Below are 23,610 nucleotides of genomic sequence, written 5' to 3' on the forward strand. Positions count from 1 at the left end.
TGTTGGAATTCTTTTTTCAAAAGGCCTACCATCTATTTCCTTGGAGGTTTGATCCTTGCAGCCTTCCTAAAGGCAGTAACTTTTAATACCTCCTGAATTCTGCTGCTCTCACTCAAAACCTTCATTTTGTTTAATGATTTGTTGTTTTGTTTAATGATTACAGTCAAAATTTTAGGTGGGATCACACCTTAATGATGTTTCAAGGAGCCACTCTTGATTACATCAAAAGTCTGAGGCCCAGTCCATCCATACTTGCTGCACAGACAGAATTATTTTTCATTGAATAGCTTAATTTATACCTGGCTCTTTCAGAGTCTTAACATCAAAGAGGATTTAAACAAAAACAAAAGCAAAGCAGTGAATCTTTAAAGAAAAAGTAAATTAAAAACCATGCATTGATAATTGGTTCTGTAAACAAAACCATGACAAATAGCTTGTCAGGCAATTTAGGGGAGAAAACAAATGGAATTATTGACAATATAAAATAACAAGTATACTAAATACAAAGAAAAGACAATATGCGACCACAGAACATCTGTAGAGACTTAGCCACTGGCAGTATTATCCACTAAATTGTGCACACTGCTCTTGCTGTTAAATTGAGAATCCAATCTTCTAAAATCAGCTTGCTTTTAAAAAGCTACTTCACCTTAATAGCAGAGCAGAAAAAGGATTAAAGCAGAAAGAAGTTTTTCGACCCATCTGATATTAAGCATGAGGCAGAACGAATTTAAAATGTTTATTAAATAAAATCCTTATAGTTAATCCAGGCCTAACTGTATCTGGAATCGATGATTTCAATGTAGGTAATGTGGACATCCACCCTTTGGTCTCTGTAGAAGGACTGGGATACTAGAATACTAGAGATGAGTCACCAGCCATTCAGATGGTTTCTAGGACCATGACTGCATTATCTGAACAATCAACTGCTGGCATGAAATGGGCTGTACCTCATAAGGGCTGGTAAAAATGTATTTGGCTGAAACATGTTGAGCCTAAGCAGGAGAGCTTTAAACTGAATCGACTGGGGGTTGAGGAAAACCCTTAAGTAAGGCCTCAGATCAAGTTTTCTGCACTCTAAAAAGAAGGAATGCTACTTCAACAGGGATATTAAAAACTATGCATTAATGATCAGAGTACAGGAAAAAAACAAGATGACTTGAACTTTCAGTACAGGAAGGCAAATTTAATAGGTATAATGGAGATTCGATAGGTATAATGGAGACTGGCTGGGTTGACTTCCATGACAGGAATATAGCAATATAGTTTATTCAAAAGAAACAAAAGCAGTAGAAAATGAGTTAAAAATATTCATATAGGCTCAAAAAAATGAGATGAATGAACTTGGCAATACTACAGAGAGCATCTGAGTTAAAATAAATTGAGGTAGAAATAAAATACTATTACCTGCCCAACCATGAAGATATGCATACTGCCTTCCAAAAGCAAACTGCTCATCTTTCAAAAAGACATGACGTCATAGTACTGGGAGGTTTTAATTTCTCTAATGAGTGCTAGGAGACAAATTGTGCCAAGAATGGCCCTTCCAGGGTATTTGTGACTTATTTTTCTGAGAACTTTTTTTCTTCAGATGGTAGAGTCCATTGGAGTTGGGCGGCCAATAAATTTAAATAAATAATAGAGGAAGGCACAAGAGGACCATCTGTTTTTGATCTGACAGTAACTAATACCGAAGTTTTAGTTGAGAAAGTGGAAATAGTAGGAACACAAGGGGGAGTCATGTATTACTAGACTTCAAGGGAAACTATAGTCCAACAAGTACATTTTAAAGAACTCAGAAGCAAGTTTAAGTAGGATTCTATGTAATGGGAGCTAATGGAAAGGAGCTCAAAATAGGCAGGAGTAGTTGATTGCAAACTGGGTATGAGTCAGGATTATGATGTGACTGCAAAAAAGGGAAATGCAGTTTTAGGCTGCATCAGCAGAAATAATAGTTTCCAAATCAGGAACTAATAGTTCTATTGCATTGGTCAGATATCACTTTCAGTAAAATATCCAGTTTTGGGCATTATGCTTGAAAAGTGATTCAGATGAACTGGAACAGGTTCGAAGAAGTCAAGTGAGGATGGTAAGAGGCCTAGAAAAACGTTAAGTCCTGTGGTGAAAGATTGAATGAACTCAGATCGTTTAGTCTTGAGAAGAGAATACTGGAAGCAGGGAGGGGTATAGTAACACTGGACAAGTACCTGAAAGGATGTCACACAGAAGAAGGTCAAACTTGTTTTTATTACCCCAAGGTTTAGGAATAATATGTTTAATTTACAGAAAAGCAGATTCTGAGATCTAAAATACAAGAAGGCAGATTCTGTTAGGAAAAAAAACAGTAACAGTATTTGACAGTGTGTTAGCTCACCAAGGTGGACCAGACTAGGAAACCAAAGTCACACATGCTATACTATTTCTATTATAAGGTTATAGTAACCGAGTCTTACAATTTATCCCCTCCCTCTCTTTATCTTCATGAGAACTAGGTATGGTCTTGTCTGAGATGCTTACTCAGGTTACAAATCTGGCCTGGACTTAGATTTCTTTTATCTGACTGTTGTCTTGGTTGCGGCTCTTCCTCCTGTTCCTTATTCATTCTGCCCATTACACAGTGGAACCAACTATGTGTAGGGGCAGTCAGCTCTCCTTCAAGGGATGTGTTCAATAGGAAGTTTTCAGGGAACATGAGTTGGACTCAATGGGCCTTTACAACTAAAGTTTAATTTATTTCAACATTCAGTTAAGATAGATTCAATTTACTGTTTCGATATGCTATGATATACTATTTATCGACATTATTGTGTCTGAATGCTGGACCAATTAAGTCTTATATAAAGTAGATAATTTCTCTCAAGTTACATGTTAAAAGTTTCCAGTCCTAAGGCCAAGGAATATTTGTGTATCACCTGAAGCAACCTGAGAAAAAGGGTCTAGGACCTGATTACCTCAAAATCCAATAGCTCAAATAATATTTATTGTTAAATTTCTCCATGGACTGATGACCACACTTCATTTTTAAAACCAAAAATATAAATGTAGACAAATGAGCACTCCATAAATATAAAAATGGATTCCACTTCAATTATCTCAGAGTTTCAATCTATTTTCACATGCCTCTGTGAATTAAATTCAGCAATGAGAAGGGAACTCAAATAAGAACATCTTTACCCCATTTGCATAAACAAACTCTAGACTTAAACCTCCATACAAGGGAATGTCACAATTTCACACTTTGTTCTTCCTGTGAGTGAAATCATGTTTCTTCATTTCTCTCATATTTTGAATGCAGGAGAATTTTAGAAGTGCAGGTGATCTGCAGAGAATTAAGTTTAACCTTAACTTCCTTCCTTGTTATATGGGCTCCTGTGTTGCCCACATCAGGAAGTAAGTAACCTGGTGGCCTCTGGATATTTTGATTCCAACAATGTCATTGACCTGGCTACCTGAAGCTGATAAGTACTGAAGGATAAGCATCTTTGCTTATATAGGCAAGGATAGCAAACCATCCTTGCTTATAGGACCCAACAAATAGGAGAATATAGAAACTGACCTTTAAATTGATGCGATCGAGGAGATCCTCAACAGATTTGGGCTGAGGTAGTCTTCCTTTTCGGCGCCTCCTTGTGGGCCTTTTAGGTTTCTCTTCTTCTTCATTTAACACATCCACATAGATGAATTTGAAAGTACCAACTTTGTTGTTCAGAAGACCCATCCAGGTACCCATGGGAGGCTTGCTAATTATATCGATAATATCACCCTTCTGTAGTTGAGAAAAGAAAGAATACATATGAGGGATGTACTAAATCAATCCAGATAACTGTTATTGTATACAATCTCTTGTGGAACTCTTATTAAAGAAAGTATGACACTCTAAGCAAGTAAAAGGACAGCTCAATTATTTTTTCTTGACATGAAGAGACTCCACAGTCCACTTCTTAATTCTGTAATATTTTAACTGTACATAAAACATACTTCTATTTTTTAAAAAGTTGATACCTGAATAGAAGATTTTTTAATCTTCTTAGGCATGAATCTTTATGACTAAGTATTTGGGTGCTAGCAATTCATGTCTGAAAATATTTTCTGTCAAATGTGTAAGTGGAGCTAAAAGCAACCTATTGGCTCATTTTCTGATCCACACTCATGTTCCTGCCTTTTACAGAACCTTTTCTATAAAAATAAATACTTAGATTGACTTTTACAAAGCTGTATGAAGATTCTTATAATTAATTGCCCAGAAAAAAGTGGGAGCAGGGGAGACAATATGTATGTATGAGAACAGGGTATTTGAGGGACAGCCTTACTCCCATCATTTGTACCTGTACCATTAGGTTGGGTGAGAGGGATATGTTCTAAGTCCCATCAGTCAGTGTTTGTCATCTAGTGGGGCCCACGAAGTGTGCATTTTCTGTAGCTATGCCTGTTCTCTGGAACACCATACCACCCAAGGTTCGGTTAGCCCCGACTCTGCTCATCTTTTGGAAAGCCTTGAAGACTTGGCTGTTTTCCCGGGCATGGGGATCAAGAGAGTAATTGAGCCCACATTGTTGGTATATGGTGTCTTCAGCAGCCACTTTGTGTTTTAGATGGTCTAGATATGTATTTTTATATTGTATTTATATTGTATTTTTAAATCTTTGGTAGCCACCCATAGTCACATTAGTGAGATGGGCAGCCATATAAAACAATTTAAAGAAAGAAAGAAATGCATACACAAATGGTACAATACAACAAAATAGTTCCATAGCCATTTTCAAAATAGTCAGATAATCACTTTAAAGATATTGATCAACATTTGTAAAAGTGATAGTCTTTCTAAAAAAGGAAGATATTTAGCATCTTCCTAAAAATTAGGAACTGTTCTATCAAGAGGTTTGGATAGGTAGCCCTGTCCATCAGGTCTCAGGTCCAAGTATGGGAATATAGGAGAAGGCTTCCTTTCCAATAGTAGCTTTGTAAGCCATCTCCCTGAATTCAAATTTGCCAATTAATTCAGGAAAGATACCTTGAGTTTAAGGGAATCTGTATCATAAGGGCTGGGGGTAAAGTCAGTGTGAACCCTGGCACGGCCGCAGAAAGGCCCTCTGTATGCAAGTTCCTCATCATCACCATCTTCAGACTTGACGCTCTCTCTATTGCTGGTCGAAGAGTCTGTCGTGCTTACTGTCTGCCCACCTGTTTGTGCAGGAAAAAGGCAAAAGCAAAGGTACTGCAAAAGACAAGAAGCAGATCTCAATATATGATCCCCAAAGATGTCAGGAACATTCCTTTGATACTATTCTAACACCATTCTAGGTGTGATTAGACAGCAAACACACCAGATCCTGTGACTCTCTTGTTTATGGCATTTTTTTCACCATCAGTGCTGATTTGGTTAGCTCCCTAGAGATCTATGCGGTGTGGCTGCTCTTGCCTTAGCACAACTTTTGCTGCCTCCCAAAAAGTTAATGCAGATCCTAGCCTTCAGCTGAGCCCTCTACAGCTGTACTATGCTTCCTAAATGAAGAGCCACAAAAATAGATTAACACCCCCCCCAATAATAATCCCCACTACCTTTGATAGGTTCAATTCAGATTTGAAGGCTCAGATTCAGCTTAAAAAGACATCTGCTTTTCTCACTACTTAGGACAATTAAGAGAGAGCCAGTTTGGTGTAGGGGTTAAGGCATCAGGCTAGAAACTGGGAGACTGAATTCTAGTCCTGCCTTGGGCATGAAGCCAGCTGGGTGACCTTGGGCCAGTCATTCTCTCTCAGCCCTAGGAAGGAGGCAAGGGCAAGCCACTTCTGAAAAACCTTTCCAAGAAAGCTGCAGGGACTAGTCCAGGCAGTTGTCATGAGTCAACACTGATTCAAAGGCATGCACGCACAAACACACAAAAGGACAATTAACAAGAGTTCTTAGGAACTATGGCTGTTTCGAAATTTCACAAAAACTCTGTTATATCTGCCTTTTATAAAAGGACAAAAAATAGCCAATTTTTGTATCCTACATGTCTTCCAATCTAGGTAAATGTATATATTATGGACCCAACATTATATATGCAAAGTGTCTTCACATTCAACTATGGCCTTATATTCAAAATCTTTGTTTCTGACATTCTAGTTCCTCTGACTCTATTTACCATTGTGTGTGTGCGTGTGCACATGCCTTTGAGTCAGTGTTGGCTCCTGGTGACTGCTTGGACTAGGCCCTGCAGTTTTCTTGGCAAGGCTTTGGAACTGGCTTGCCATTTTCTGCTTCCTGGGGCTGAGAAGGAGTGACTGGCCCAAGGTCACCTAGCTTACTTCATGCCTAAGGCAAGACTACAACTCACAGTCTCCCAATTTTAGCTTGGTGCCTTAACCACTACACCAGACTGGTTCTCAATTTACCATATATTGCTCTAATCCAAAGGCCAGATAAAGTTTACTGTCCATCTTCTGATGCTTACAAATGTTAACTGAAAAACTGATAGAGGAGGTAGTGATCATGACATACAGAATATCTGCTTTATTTAGAACTTGCCCATGCATTAATATTAGCTGCCACCTTTCACAACTTTTGTTCTTCTTCGGTTAAGAAGGCAAGTTCATAGAAAATGCTAGTAAATCATTGGGTTCCACGTATTATCAAGCATTACCAGACCATTGATTTCAACAAAGAGCTGGGTCTTCCCTAAATCCCTCTAACTTAAACAAAGCTGTTCATCTGAGTCTGATAAGATGAAGATGAACGTAGCTCAGGAACATTACTGGACATGCAATCTGGCTGAAATACTATTTTCAATAGTACTGACTGACTTGCCCTAAAGCATTTGCCATTTCTGTTATGCTTTAAGTTTACGTTCCTTTATAAAAGTAACAGACAGACGGTCCCATAAATTAAGACCTTTTTAACACCCCTATCTTGGATTATATTTTTGTTAAAGAATATGGTTTTATTGTATCATATTTTAATGATTATTTATTCTGGTTTTATCCTGGTTTTAATGTAAACCACCCCGGGTCGCTCTTTGAGTGAGAAGAGCGGTAGCTAAAGTTGAAATATAGATAGATAGATAGATAGATAGATAGATAGATAGATAGATAGATAGATAGATAGATAGATAAATGTTTTTCCGTGTTGGGGAAAAAAAAAATCCTGAATTTCATTGCAGAACAAATAGGATGAGTCCAAGCAACTACATATTATTTGACAACTGACATTGTGCCTGCATACCTTTTCTTGCACACTCTAACAACAACAACAAAAATTAAGAAAACAACCCCCACAATAGATGCAGACAAGCATGATGCACAGGAAGAATGGATGAAGGCAGAGAATATGAACGAAGTATTAGTACCTGGTCTAGGCCATGTTTCCTTAGGCTGAGATTTTTACAACTAAACTGAGCGTAGCTGGACTTTCTATAGATTACTTACTCATTGAGCTCTGGCCACTTAGGGAACTCCTCAAACTTTCTACTGAACCACCAGCTTTCAATTTTGGTTTATCCAAAGAATCGGTATCTGGCTGTGGCGCCTGAAGAGACTCTGCCCTTACATCCAGATTGAGTTCCTGAAAGACAAATACCTCACAATTGATATTTAATTTCCCATGCACTCAAATATGGAATTGTTGGTTTGTGTGGTTTTAAAACTGTCAGTACCCTAGTAGAATTGACTGCCATGGATCTGGCCTCAACTATATGAAAAGCAGCAATTATGTATAATTTTCTTTTTCTCTACCCCTTGTAAGCTAAAAAGAAATGGTAAATTACAAGAAAATAGTGTTCCTGAATCATGAGAAGACCAGGATCAGGGTCACACAGAAAATGGTGTTCTGAAGAGAAACTAAATCCAGGTATTCTCCTATAGCTGAAAGAAACCTCTTCCTAATTTGCAACACAAATTTTGCATATCTATACAATGTATCTTGTGGTAAGTGAATCTCCCAGGTAAATGTGTTCAGCACCATAGGCTTAGCTAGGTAATTGAAATGTGTTCTTTATTGCACTTGAGATTCCCACATTTCAAATACTGTATGTACTACCTAATCTATTATTTTAAGATACAGAGATCTAACATTTAACCTAGAGTTTTGTTTTCAATCTGAAGTCTATGCTATTCCAACACTACTCTTGGTTCCCTTTGGAAAATATTGCATTTAATGTACTTTATAATGTGCTCAGAGTTTTTAGTATGAAACAAATATTTTATAATAGCATTTTGAACTAGTTTATAATTCTGTTCTTATGCCAAGATCATAACTAATAAGAGTTGGAGTGTGCTTTTCTTACAAACTATTTATTTTACACAATGCAATGCTATGCATATTTACTTGCAAGTAGGTCCTACTGTGTTACATGTATTCTCAGTAAATGTACATAAAGTACACAAAAATATATAAATCACTTGCATGAGCAATTTTTAACTTATTTCTAACCAAACCATGCCATTAATTAAACTCACTTAAGTCTAGCATCCATGTCTTTGTATCTACAGTACTTGTGATTTTGCTGTTGCATTATGTTTTCTAGAACTGTCCTGCCTTATAAACCTTGGAACCAGGCTTTTCATGTACAATTTGCTAAAGATGGTTAATACAATATAAACCGAATGATTGATGAAGTAACGAAAGTATTATTATTTGGAGTAAATAACCTAAAGCATTATTACTGAGTGTAGATGGTGCTAAAATGAATTAATCTAATAATCTAGTACTGCTGCTTGATTTTGAAAATGGTAAACAAAACAAAAATCCTTTATATGAAAAATAATGGGCATTTTCTGTCTTAATTCTTTCAGTCAGATACCATGACAGATCCAAAAGGATTTGAACAATAATTTCCAGACTAATCTGCACTTAGAGGAGTCTATTAGTGTGTGGATATGGGTAGGTGTGTATGCACATCTAAGGCATAAAGAAGGCACTCCTTTGATAGAAGGTGATACAGAAAAATAATGTTGTAGACTACTTGAGAATATATCCAGCAAAGAATTAAACTTGCTGATATTCAAGAATTGCTGGCTATTCCACTGACATGCAATCACAAACCATCTGATGAAGCCTATTATTTGTATACTGCAAAGTCATCAGGAAATGTCCTCCCACAAATCAAGCGATTCTCCAGAGAGAACCAAAGCCACAGACTCGTAGTTGGGAAGTGCCTTCCATTTTTCCTAAGGTCTACATTTCTTATATTTTAAATAATTTTGCTGCCATTAATTTGGCAGACACATCCATACCTTCTTAATTCAAAAGTATTAGTCATTGGAGCCCTACAGAAGCCATAAAACCAGGTATTATGCAGTACTGCTACTTTCCCAATTCTAAAATTGTAAGATCATCTACAAAAGCAAAGCTTTTGGGAAGAACAGGGAACCCATTGTTTACTATCTACATTATGGGCTACATCCAATATATGTATGAATTTCTCCTTCTACAGAATTTCTCCTTCTTATGGCTACCCTTGATCTGTGCACGAACCTGTGAAAGTTGCTTCAGAAGGTCCAACTTTCTGCAGATTTGGGAGGATTTGAAAGAAGGGGATTAAAAATCCAGTTTGCCAGCCAAGTGACACTATTAGAAATACTATCACTTTCCTTGCTGTATAGTTTTGAGGGAAGCTTTTAAACATAACAATCATCCTCATCTCAAACCAACTATCTGAGAACTTATCATTATGCACAGTTGGGCTAGCAGCCCTAGAGCAGATCATCCCCCCTGATTACAATACTTTGGGTTAATGTTCTTACACTTAAAAATAAAATCACCCAAACATTTTTAAAGCATTCCATTTTTCAGAGTGGCTTTTGATATAGAACAAGATATTCTATTTTAGTATGTGCACATAGTAAATTTATTTTTTTAAGTTTTAAGTTCAGCCTTTTAAAAATCCCAAATATAATACTTGGGATTGCAATATTTGCTTTTCTTTGACTAAAATTAACAACAGGGGCAGGAATGGGGGGTTTCTACTTCAGAAGGAGGATTTCCTTGCAAACATTTCACTATGATGGGACAGTAGTCAATGTCAGAATCTATCAAGGCCATGACGTTTGTACTGCCACTGCCGACATTACAACAAATGGCTCTGTTTTCAACTGGGAGTCTGGTATTGCTGAGATGGTCTGCTGGATAACAAAGGACTTCAGGACAGACAGTAAGGACTGCCTCATTTCTGCGTAGATCCACAGACTATTTCTTTGCGGCAACTAACAGCTCCAAATTCACAATGAAAGGATATTGTACTTCCATGGAGCATTCCTACCTTGAAATCAGTCCCATATCATTACAGATAAGAGTGAGGGACTGAATTTAGCTTGGCAATATACACCTCCCTCAGAGAACATGAACATATGTTACAGTGCTCTACATATCAAAGATCAGCCTTCTGAACACACAATATAATGGCCCACTGTTGCAACTGAATTATTCGATAGACCTCTAGAGGGCGATATTTCATCAATGTTAACTGTTTTCCCAGCTGATGCCAATGCTTGCCAGCAATGACTTGTTAGGCTTATAGTTCAAGTGGAAAGACTGATGAAAAAATAACAATAAAAAGTGTCGGGTATTTTGACAACCTCCCAAACTAAATTGAATGAAGCTTGCCAAATGCAACAAGCTTGGAAAAACAAATTGATTTTGGCCAGAGAAAATTGAAAGAGGAGCTTTAGAGGAATCAAGGATCAACTATATAGATCTCAGTAATAAGGGAATTAAGTGTATTGTAAAGGGAAAATGTATTTTTTCATACAGCACACCATGCTCATTTGAAAAGTTGCTTAGCAAAACAGAATTCATAGCCTGAAGTCCATGTACATCACTGACCTCCCCTTTTGACCAGCCATAACCTCATGATAAAGCCCCCATGTTGCACAGACGGTCAAAGCAGCAGAGATGATCTTTCTAGTCAGATGTTGAGAAATCATTCTTAACAGGGCAGAATGCTTACTATAGTTCATGGCTACCTTCTTATTTTTATCACACACACACACACACACACACACACACGTATTTTCCATACAAGTTGCCTTTTTATCCTAAAAGGTTTGGGAACTGTAAAAGGCACTATTAATTTTTAATGAACTGAAATTCATGGAATGAATATTTGTAATGGAACCAATAAGCACCAGCCAATTACGGAGATTTCACATCACAGAGCAGAATTTTCTTTAAATCAATTAAAAGGTGATGGAATCATATAATGGATACAATGCAAGATTTTTCGATATGGACAAGATATCTGGCTGAATGTATTTTTTCTTGTATAATTCATTAGTTTTATATTTTTGCTGGGTATTTTTAAACACTATTTATATGCTAGTATATTTTAGCTACTGTAGATGGTTTGTTTTAAACTGCTATTGTACTCACCATTTAAATAACGATAAAATATGTTAGTGATTATTGATATTTCTGCTTGTTGTAACATGCATTTGAACAAAGGAACATGGTGTTTAAATAATTAAAATGAAAGTAACTTTTTTTCTGGTCACAGGGAGAAAATAGATTTACATAAGTAAATGCATGTTATATTTACAAGGATTTTCAAGCTTTTTAATTGGAATGCTTGTGATAAAGGGCATAGGGCTATGTTATTGGGATCCTGGAACCCCCCCTCCCCCAAAATTGGTACCTTAGGATGACAAATGTGCTCTCAGCCACATTTCTTGGCATTTGTCAGTTCCTTACACCATATAATCTATGTTTATATCTTTTATTAGAAAAAAAAGCAGTGGGAACTAATATGCTACAGAGGGAAGCAGAAGCCTCAAACCTAAGTTAGATTTCCAGCAGGCCCAAGGGATTTATAAAATAATGCATGGCACGGTCCAGTGCTGTGTTTGCCTTCTGGTAAACAGGCGTTCTGGGACTGGCCACAGCCCCCTTGGCAACCATTTTGTGAAAATGCCCGCCACACGCTCACAAGCTTCCAACTGTTCCCACTGGCTCCAAAAGGTTAGAGACCCCCGATTTGAATGTTGCTCGCACTTTGACAACGTTAGAGACTTGCTCAGGGTGTATAAACTCAGTCATTCTTTATAACATGTGAACTACCACTGCATATCGAATGAAATCATAAATTTTACTGGCCTTAGCTTCCTTTTATTATTTTATTGAAGCTCTTTTCACAGTAACTAGTTTTGAGAGGCCTTGGAATTGGTTTACTACATGATACCCCCGGGGAGTTTCTCAAGAAAGGCTGTTGTACCTTTTCATGAGGTCTCAAAAGAGGCGACAGCTCAAGAAAAAAAAATGCCCACTGTGCTTTCATTTCAAACAAACAAGAACAAACAAACTGGCATACCTGCTCTGACAAGTTGCTGCTGCTGTATTTTTTAGACATTCTTTTCTTCATGGTTTCTTTTACCGATTTCACCTTCTTACCAAGGGATATGCGGGAAGTCGAAGGGGATTTGATCACTTCTTTGTAGACAAAATCACCATCTTTGCCCTGTCAAAAGGAAGGGAGGTTGAAAGAAAGAGCAGAGTTTCCCACCTCCATCCTTCTCTGGCCATCCTCAGACTAAGTGTATCTAACAAAGACTGTTCAAATTACAGCATTCCCAAGACAGGTTGTATATTGTTCTTCTGACCAGGCCACTTTTTCCCAGGAACCTGTGCTTCCCCTCAGACAATATCTGCACTATTTCCCATGGCTATCAGAAATTCCTCTCAGTGGGGCAAATGATGGAAGAAAGGACAGCCAGTTACAGTATATTGACTACCCTAGGATGCTTGTCTCCCAACTCTTAAGCCATCATTTCAAAAGTCATTGTGAGTTATTATTCATCACCATGTGGTATAGCAATCCTGACTGGCATTAATTATCCATTACATCCAAACTGGGACAAATGTCACTACATAGCCAATATATTCAAATTGGCCATGTATATTGATTTTAATGTCATATTCATAGGCAGAATGCTAAATAATGTATCATTCCCGCATGCATGCATTTTTATTTAATAACACAAATGGCATAATTTCCAAGTATGTCCTCTGCCAACTCCTGGAGAGAAACATTACAGTTGTACCCAACTCATATGCTCCTTGTATGAAACTCATTTACATCAATATTGTTCAATATATATTGTTCAACTAACTTTCTTTTTGCTTGTCCTTTCTTTTTAAATATTTTGGAAGTTATGGAAAACTAATTGAAACGCAGCTCACATCCATATCTTGTTACTTACACATGAAGATCAGTTTTCAGAATAATCTTGTTTTTTGGCTGAGATGAATGTTTGCTTATAAGGATAACTGTGTTCTGCCTGCCTAAATTCTATGTAGATTTAACTGACCATGGCTTATCTCAAGCATATTCATTTGAATACTTCCCCTGGTGGCAGTGTTAATATAGTCACATGATGCTCAATTTTTGTTTTGTTTTTCAATTGCAACATCAAAGGCTGCCAAGTAAAGCATAAAGCTGGCCTTGGGATGAGATAATTTCTCCTTCTGGGTTATTTTATGCTAAAATCCCCACCAAGAAAAGTTATGGGGACTGAATAGGAAAAAAGAACATCCAGTTAAGATTATAGGACCTTCAAGCAATAAGAAGAAAGGAGAATGGTCAAGAAAGCTAGGAACAACTAGGAAGAAATGCAGCTAGAACCATTTTAGATTAATGACTAAATCATTTACCAACTAGACCAGACCAACTCTGTTCCAACCAGATCAAGTCCCATATTGCCAGAATTCATATGCCTTTGGAAGTTCACATGGCATGAAAATGGAAAGGCCTATCACCCTGAAACACCCATCCTCAGTGAATTTGCCATTCATACCACTGCCTATTGACAGGGATTTTCAAAAATTAATGCACTGCCTGAAGAAGGGTTTCATTTGCAGTTCTGGAACCTACTGCAGAACAGCTTCATGAAATGGTTTTATGTTCCAGGATGGAGAGAGAAAGATTCCTAACTAGAGAGATGATAGTAAAACAAGGATAGATAGAAGGGTTTTGTTTTGTTTAAGTAGTGGGCGGGGCAGCTTCAAACTCTGGCAAGAACCTGCTAACTGGTTATTATCCTGAGCTCTTTGTATGTGTGTGTTCTAGAGATCCAGCCTCCTGCAGCTGGGCTTCACCCAACCCACCCCCAAAGACTTTCCATCTGGCCAGTGTTCCAGCCCAGATGTTTTCAGAGACATTTCCCTTTCTTATATATACAGAGATTACTCTGTGGCAATTCAGGAACTCAAAGTTTTGGATTCACTTAGACAGGAGAAGGATGTGTTTTAGTAATGGAATCACAGATTTAATTTCAGTCCTCTCTTGCCTGCCCTACCAAATCCCAAAATGCTCAGCAAAACCACAAAATTGGCTCCTGGAACAGGAAAAACCAAACTAAATACAGAAGAAAAAAGGGCAGGAAAAAAATGAAAGGAGAAAAGACTTAATTTCAAAAAACAAACAAAAGAACATCATCATATCACAGTAGTTCACAAGAAAGTCTTGCCTAATGTTAAAGGAATATTAACATTGTAGATTGAAACTATTTCATCAGAAACTATTTCTGAAAATATGATTCTGTGAACACCACAAAGCCACATGGGTGCGTTGCCATCCAGCACAAAAGGCAGCAATACTTAGAGCCAAGGGGATGATTCACTGAGAGGATGCGATCAGCTGCCCGCCCCTTTTTTTTTTAGTTCAAGGCACCCAGAGAATCCCCAAATCAGATCAGAAAAGCACTGCTTCCCACAACTTTCTTTTCTTGATCTACATCTCCCTTGTACCCTTACAGGTGAATCTGTTTGTCACATAGTGGTGAGATCATCTATACATTCTATATACATATATACATTATATAAATACCATTCCTTCTTTGGTTCTTTCCTGCTCTTCCTGTCTGTTTAACTCCTGTCCATTCCCCAACCCACAGTTGATTTGAATAAGCAATTCACGGCAGAAAATCAAACAGAAAGGTTTTAGATACAATTCTCTATTATGGCATTCCACAAGAAATGCAAATAATGCTCTTGCAATACAAGTTTTACTTTCTCACATTATTTATTTGATTGTTGGTTGAGCATTTCCAACTTCAGATACCTGCAACATAAATTAATGGTTATGGATTTTTAAAAGTTGCTTTGATTTTTATGTGTGAACTGCAATTGTCTTCGGTTTGTTGTAGAAGTTGAAATAGACTTACAGTCAATAATGTGAAACTGGAAACGACCAGGAAAAGTTTAATTTCTCTGTTCCTATTCATCACACAGGGCTAGTCATACGTGTCAGTCCTTCGAGAAATAAACATGGTGATCCTAGTTGCTTAGTACCACTGCTAGTACTATGGCTATGGTCAAAAAGGCAGCACTAATGAAAAGGGCGATCTGGAAAGATGATTCAGGGCAACAGCATCTTACAATTGAATAGAACCCTACATTTTAAATTGGAAGTTCTCACAAGAGAATTCTTGGCTCAGTCTTATCTATTAGCACCAGACAACTTGGAAACAACTCAATTCACTACTGAACATTTTATGAATGTTATATCCTTCCCAAGGCTTTTTTAAATGGACATAGCAGGGCAAAAATATATACAGGATGGAGCTACTTTTTCTACTTTCTCTACATTCTCTTTACCTTTCATCCCTGCCTTTCCCCGCCTTTGTGTTCAGCTGGAATATTTGAAGAGGAATTGTATATTTGATGAGTCATCTGAAGGAGACCTTCCCTTACATCTGAGTTACAGCCTACTATGTTCACTGAATCCAGGATTATGCAGAGAGCTGTCCAAGTGGACACAAATCCCCTTCAGGCCTCCTCAGAGCGATTAGGGAGATAGCAAGGGTGGAATAAACAGAATGTGAAAATTGGACTAGCAGGCATGTGTTTTAGACACTACACCTGAATACCTTTTCTTTTGGCTCCAGTATACTTTTAAGCAGCTTAGTTTGGTATAGTTTTATTCAGTGGACAGAGTAACTTGATGGGGAGGATGATTTTCACTCATCTGATCCTCTTGGTTAAGATAAGTACCCAGGCTGGCCAATAGCTAAAAGCATGGTAGACATGGTTGGAACAGTTGGCTTTTACTAGCTATCTTATCCTTCTTGTGGAATAAATGCTAGTGCTTTGTAGTTGCCTAGGAAACACCCCATTTCACCTGTCCTCATGTTACAATTCTCATATGTAGAAAATAATATCTAGTGAATGAGAACCTTGAGAAAAAGAAGAAAGAAGTTTTAGTGGTCACAAGGAGGATTGTAATGGGTGATCTAATTCTGATTTAAACGAAGATTCCTGCTTGCCATGCAGAATGGCAAGTTTCCTCTGAGCTGAACTTTTATCCTCTTTAAATCTCAAAGACTGTGTTTCCTCACACTGCTTTCTAGCAGTACGGTCCTTGCCACTCTCACAATTCTAAGACATTCTGCTACATATCCTCCTTTTGAATACAAGAAAATTAAAAAGCGTAATTTAAAATATTCCAAAGTACAGAATGTTGCTCAGTATTACACAGAGTATTGCCTGGTATTAGTGTCTGCAGAATAATAAGCATGTAATATTTGGAGAGACACTTTTGGATATTCATTTTAGTGCTAATAATTTTCTCTGATATCAAAAAGTGGCTGATGTAATCAGGAGCATCAGACACTTAATGATTATTATGCCAAGAAGTATGAAGTAAGAACCTACAAAGATCAGAATAATGCAAGCAATGGTGTTCCCTGTGACACTCTATGGAAGAAAGAGTTTTCATTTTTGAACTCTGAAGTTGGAGAAGACTCCTGAGAATACTGTGGACAACCAAGAAAACAAACAAATGGATCATCAACAAATCAACCCAGAGTTCTCACTCAAGGCACAAATGACCAAGCTCAAATTATCCTACTTTGGACACATTATGCAAAACCCCAGCATCCTAGAGAAGATTCTAATGCTGGGAAAGGGGGAAGGAAAGAGAAGAAGAGGATGACCGGCAGCAAGGTGGATGGATTCACTTACAGCAGTAATGGGTGCACTGTTGGAAAACCTGAAGGACCAGGTTGGGGACAGATTGTCATGGAGAAAATCCATCTATATGGTCACTATGAGTCGACACCAACTTGATGGCAGATAATCAATCAATCATAAAGATATTTGTTGTTGTTGGCAAATGATGTCTTTTGAAATGCAATTTAAAAGTCTGAAGAAGCAGCTCAGCCTGCTGTAACTGAAAACTGATGTCATCCTCCTGGATCTTATAGTTATTTTTATAGCAAATCCCACTGCATTTTAATTTTGGGACACATTGCAAACACCATCACTGGGCTGTATGAATGTATCTTGTGACTGAATGTCATACTCACAATCTGATCTGAACTGTTTCCAATGTGCAATGAACGATTTGCCAAATCAAAGCCACCAAAGCTGCAGGTTCTCTGTGAAATAAGGCAAATTTATAACACTTTAACCACAAAATCGGTACAGAATCAACTGTCTAGGACAAAGAAGACACTAGAGGAACTACTCAATTGTACAAATAACAACAGCAAGCATAATTTGATTGGAAAATTAAAATGTTCTGGATTATGATCATGCATCATGTCCCCTCCCTGGTCTTTTACTAATTATTTTATTGTTTCATACTGAGATCAGGATCCTCCATAAAGCAGTATTAAAAGTATTCCCTAACTGAGGAATAGTTTTATGTAATCAGTGTTTCTTGTGTCAGTTTGGTACAGAGTATTAACAACAACAACAAAATATTTGACTTGCATTATACTGGAAACAGACAAAAACTGTGAAATTGTAACTATCTACTCAATGGACAATTACTCAATGACATCTTCAGTCTCTCAACAAATGACAATTTGCCTTTTCAGCAACTCTGTATCTGTACCCAAGTTTTGTATGGAACAAAGCAGCTTTCATACTACTATGAGAGAGAGTATAGTAGGTGATATGTGCAGTGGCATAATCTAGTGGAATTAAATTAGAGGAATGAGTTACTCTCAGAGTAGCATCTCAAGCAAGAAACACTGACATTGAATATAATAGTTCTGCTTGCCTAAACAGGTCAGCATAATGACACTAATTTTCTTTTAAAAGCTGAAAAGCACAGCCAAGTAAAATCATACTTACTGGGCTGTAGTAATGATCCTCATCTGTAAAGTGTACATTATTGAAAAGATACTAGCCCTCTGAAGCTCAGTAGAGTTGCCTAGCTCCCTTTTAGTTCTACAAAATAAATGTTTGCCTTATCTAGAAATAAATTGGCCTTTTATTTCTATGTCTTGATCATTTACCGCTTCTCCTTCAATCTTATTCCCTCATTTTTATCTTATAAGAAAAACAACAACAACAGAAATTGGGATATGATTATCCTCCATCATATGCTTTGTGACCAATAAATGCTGAATATATGTAATATCTCATTATTATGCCTGTTACCAATTAATAAATTACCAAAAGCTGATTATAAGCTCTATCAGACAACCTCTATGAAATATGTTTTTATCCTCATCAAGCAAGCCTTTGTTGGTGAACATGTAATTGTATTGAAAATATCCCTTTAACAAGAAAGTCAACAGCAAAGGAATGCTATAAGAGTTTTAAAAACTTAAGTAAGAAAGTTTATATCATCTTTTAATATCAAACAAGGATTACATTTGAGGGTCTTCATGTGTTTGTATGTAAACATGTATGCAGGCAGTGAGCATGTATGACACCAGAATTCAGTTTGGCATGGATGACATATGGAATCATACATACAAACAGAAAAAAATCACAGCTAAAAGTTGCTCTTTGGCAATATGCTAGAATATATGTCAAGGAGCCATACTGTTATGCTTGCTATTAGACATATAGTTCATTACTTCCAATTATTTCACAAAAAACATGCCAAATAAAAGCTGTGGATGAAAAGACTGTAGGCTATTAAATGAAATGATCATGCACGTACTTTAAAAGGTCTAGGCATGCTTTGGCCACTAAAATAAATTTAAATGCCCAAAATATATGTAAAAGCAACACAAGTAATCAGTCCTACTGACAGGGATGCCATAGCTCCTGAGGTTGCAGTAAACATGAATTATGATCTCAGAGGAAGAGAGTGCAGAAAAGTGCCTAAAATTCACAAGCAGAGTATTAAGTGTCTGCTCTTCAGAAAAGAAGGAAGTGGTTAATCAAAGTTTTCATATGAAAAAAAGAAAAGCAATGAGATATAGCTTTTTCTCCAATGGTGCAATCCAAACCCATCCTAGATATTATACAAGGATAATAATTCAGCTCCTGCTACCAAAATGGTAAGTAATACACAGGGAAGAATAAGTAATTGGGCTTATAATCAAATAATTTGTAGGACAAAATTCAAGTTCTTTTAAGATAATGTTATGGCCTCTTATATAAGGACATTATGTCTAGTCAAGTGAAAAGCGTATCGCCGTCTGAAATATTCTCTACGTACCATCCATCAAAGAAATCCTCGTAATAAATACATTACAAAGCAGGGTAGAATCAACTAACATACAAAGCATCTGAGAAAAAGGATCAATTCTCCTAGAAAAAAAAAAAACAGCTGTACAGTGGCTACTAGCCAACTGCAGCCATAGCTTACAAGTTAGCCAAAAAAAAAAAGTCAGTCAGAATCAGCTCCTTTTTAAAAAAAAGTTTCTTGGAACTCTAATCATCATTGCCTAAACCCGAGAACTTGGTTCAAAAATACAATCCAGCTATGAACTTCCCAGATGGCTTTAGTAAATACCTCATCCTCTCCTCCTCACTTTCCTATCCCTGAGCTGGGAATTAAATATTTCACTTTACAGGGCAGTTATGGACCGCAATCCTAAACACATTTGCCAGGGTGACGAATCCGTACAGATCTTTGCCTGGTGTAAATTAAGGGTGGCAATCTTTTTTTTCTTTTTAACTGAGAACAACATTTTCTCAGGAGAAAGTTGTCAATAGCTACACAATGTGATGATGAATGGCTCCTCAGCCAAAAAAAATGGGTGGGATCACTTTTTCCCCTCTGTATCTCTTCCTTCTTCCTTGTGTGTGTCCTTTTCATTTATCCATTGATTTTCTCTTCAGTTCACTGCTTTCAACTCTCTCTTACACACACACACACACACACACACCTTATTTCTCCTTCCCACCACAGGTAGTCAGCATACAGAGATAAAGAATATGCTGAGATTCCAGTGAGTCCCCCCCACTTCTTCCAGCTATGCATGAATCACAGTTAAAGGAGTTAGTGGTGCAGGGACCACAGGAATATGATTCCCCCGCACCACCAACTCACCACTGCCACCAGTGTGGCAGCTGGGAAAACCACAGTCATGCTGAGATTGCAATGCACGGGAATGGCTTTCCCTGGATGTTGTCATCTGCTGCATAATGAGCTGTTTGGCATTTCAGCTGTGCCAAGGAAACCAAGGGGAATGACCCTCCCCACCTTCGCTTCTCCAGTGGAATCATCTTGCTGCAAGTCTTCCTAAAGGAAGGCTTGAGGAAATCAGAATTTGTTAAGGAGCAAAGACACTGGCAGAGGCTTAAGGTGGGCTGCACTGATCAGAAGGGCTCTGAAGGAATATGGGAGTGAGCACAGGAAAAATATATTTACAGTATTTCTTCTTAACAACGTTGCTTCTTAAAGTCTCTCTTTTTTAAAAAAAAATCATACATGGAACATAGAAGCCACTTTCTGTCTGAAAGTGTACTTCTTGCATGTAGATGATCCAGATTAGAAGAGGCAGGGGTTTCCCCATAAAATGTTGTCAGTTTAGAGATAAGGAATGAGAAGAGTGTCTCCCAATATTTCATCTCATTGGCAAGTTGGAGGGGGTTGAGGGAAGAGAAGAGAAAGCCAATGAGATGTTAAACCTTTAAAACATTACGATGGAAAAAAACAACAAAGCAATGCTGACTGCAACCTCATGAGAGCTTGTGGCCACCTTTGGTGAAAACTCACAGACTTTTGGTGGATTCTCAAAAGAACCCTTTTAGTACAGCGATCCACTGTAGCAGCCCACTTCCTCTTCACTGCCTCCTCCTCCTCCAGTAGGCACCGCCTCAACTCTTGCTTTTCATTTTTGCTCAGAGTTCTGTCAGTAACAGGCCGCACCAGATGCGATAGGTTGAGGTGACTGTACAGGCTTCTTTCCACCACGTACGTGATATTGAACTCGCTGACTGAATTGCGCCCTCGAAGCCTTCGGTTTGAGAAGTCACAGCTTCCACCTCTTCCTATCCCCTTGGATTTGTGATGAAACAGCTGCAGATCGCAGATGGAAGGTGATACACCTTTCCTAGCAGGACGCTGACAGAGAAAAGCTCTAGAACATGAATAATTAGGATCTGCCTTTTTCAGCCGGATCTGCTTCCTGACACTCTGGATTTCCTCCAAAGATACCAGGACATGATGTTTGCACCTGCTGTCATAAAAGCAAAGGCTTTCTTTACTTACCCCATGATTGAGAGAGCCAAGGTTCTTCATTTCTCCATCTGTTAAAGAACGGCAAACTTTTGGTATTTTCTCCTCTTCTGGATAGGAAAAGAATGTCCCAAGCTTCTTTGGGGGTTTTATAAGGCCACGACTATCAGATTTACTGAAGGTCTTAAGCAATTTCTTGTTGGTACCCCAAGTGTCCAGGCTGCTGGATGAAGGAGATATGGTCAGTGAGTCACTTTCATCATCTGGCTGTTTTTCAGAGGAGTTATCCAAAAAGAGTTGTTTCTTGTGAATTCCAGAGTAAAGTGCTGGTCTGCCATCTGGTCCTGCAGGAATATCAAGGGAGTGATCGTCCACACCTGAAAAGGAAGATGCCACTATATTAGTTCTCACTAGCTCAAGCAGTTATGACAGAGGGAGGGAGGGTACCCCAAAGGGAAGACTTATCAATCTTGTTCATCCGAGTAAGTTTGGGGATAACTTAATAATTGAAGAACAGAAGAATCTGGGCCCAATCAAGGAAAGAAACAGATTCAACAGAAGCAACACTGGCATACAGATGTATATCTCAACAGCATTAGATGGATTTTGGAGAACAAATCTCTGCAGAAAATATACTAACCTAACTTAAAATAATTAAATCCCAATCCTAAGAATACAAAAAAAAATCCAATAGTGAAAAACTGAAAGAAATAGAATTCACTGTGCAAGAATAAATGCAACTGTTTATATATATAGTTATTAAGTAGAATGAGAAATACATAGCAAGATCAAAGAAAAGCCGGTGTGGTGGTGGGAGTGCAGATACAGAAGACTCAGTTTATGAATGAAGGGAAATGCAGTGGTTTCCTTGTCCAAGAGGAAATGATATGATATCAGTTTTCAAATATTTAAAGGGATGTCAGGAGGAGGCAGCAGCAGCAGCTCTCTATATAGCCTGTTTTGTTTCCAGCACACACAGCTGTGAATTAGGCCAAAGAAATGAATTTAAAATTAGAGGTAGGTAGTTTGGGCTAAAAATATTGCCATCAATTGTGAATTTATTGCCTATGAAGTTTGTATGCAACAGTCATGGAATACAGTGGACAGAATTTCTGCTAGAGGGAGTTTTCATACAAAGCATGCCACTTTAAGTAAGAAAGGGTGAAACTAGAAAACTAGACTTGTTGCAAGTCTATGATTACATGTAGGAGTTAAGGAAAATTATAGGTGACATAACCCATCCTCTCTCTATATACCTACAGTCAAGCTGAATATAGTGAAAATCATATATGAATAGAAGTACTCAATTTGGAAAGCTATTTTTAAAACATTCCTTTCCTCCTTCCTCTACATATGAGTAGAGGAAGAGAATCCATACTACACTATGACATATTTATCTACAGTGACAGTAGAACAAGATACAGCAGGGAAGGAATCCAACGAAATACACTTAATATTTAACTTTTAACTTGAATGTCTTAAATGTTTTGATTAAAGCCAAAATATGCCATACATTCACTCAGTGTTCTGTTGTATACTAACTTGATTCTCCTCTCAAGTAAAATCCTGGAAAGTGTGCACTGGGTTTCATCAACTGTAAAAAGGTCAATGTTGTACTTAGAAAGGTCATAGCAGAGAATTGCAAGAAATGCCAACACATTCATAGAGTTGTAAGAACTACAACTCATTGTATGAGAAAAAAGAAACATCCACATTCTTCAAATGTTGGTTAGAAGAAGAGCAGATAACTAGAAAATTAAAACGTACTAAAAATCAATAGCCACATATTCATTGGACAAGATCCATTCAATCATGTCCAATTCTCAGAGACTGCCTGGACAAGTCCCTGCTGTTTTCTTGGCAAGGTTTTTCAGAAGTGGCTTGCCATTGCCTCCTTCCTAGGGCTGAGACAGAGTGACTAGCCCAAGGTCACCCAGCTGGCTTTGTGCCTAAGGCAGGACTAAAACTCACAGCCTCCCGGTTTCTAGCCCAGTGCCACTACACCAAACTGGCCCTCCATATCACAGACTAAAGCCTGTCTAAATGAAGACAATTCTTTACATCTTTACATAATGGCATCAGAGATGTACCTATGGGGATGTCTCCAAAAAAGAAGTCATGTCTAGGTACAGTCATGTCATTGGGCATTTGTGGGACAAGTATTGTATCGCAGTAATCTGGTCCCAAACTGTTCAAAATGATTACTCGGGATTGTTCCTGAAGACAAACTGGCAGCTGGTGCAGTTGAACATAAATGCTACGTGGCCCC

At 37.8% G+C, this 23,610-nt stretch overlaps 1 protein-coding gene across 3 annotated transcripts in view; it reads right to left on the reverse strand.

Annotated features, from left to right (window-relative positions):
- SASH1 (SAM and SH3 domain containing 1) overlaps positions 1 to 23,610 on the reverse strand; it is a 137,934-nt gene that overhangs the window by 14,360 nt on the left and 99,964 nt on the right. For 2 of the 3 annotated variants that reach the window (XM_063308788.1, XM_063308804.1), the window contains 6 exons: positions 21,375 to 21,718; positions 17,275 to 17,346; positions 12,282 to 12,428; positions 7,408 to 7,543; positions 5,012 to 5,181; positions 3,557 to 3,766 (listed from right to left, as the gene is read on the reverse strand). In XM_063308788.1, coding sequence (XP_063164858.1) covers positions 3,557 to 3,766; positions 5,012 to 5,181; positions 7,408 to 7,543; positions 12,282 to 12,428; positions 17,275 to 17,346; positions 21,375 to 21,718 — 1,079 coding nt within the window. The remainder of the gene's footprint in view (positions 1 to 3,556; positions 3,767 to 5,011; positions 5,182 to 7,407; positions 7,544 to 12,281; positions 12,429 to 17,274; positions 17,347 to 21,374; positions 21,719 to 23,610) is intronic. The other variant, XM_063308796.1, reaches the window with a different exon arrangement.

This window comes from Candoia aspera, chromosome 1, assembly GCF_035149785.1.
Source record: "Candoia aspera isolate rCanAsp1 chromosome 1, rCanAsp1.hap2, whole genome shotgun sequence".
Lineage (NCBI taxonomy): Eukaryota > Metazoa > Chordata > Lepidosauria > Squamata > Boidae > Candoia > Candoia aspera.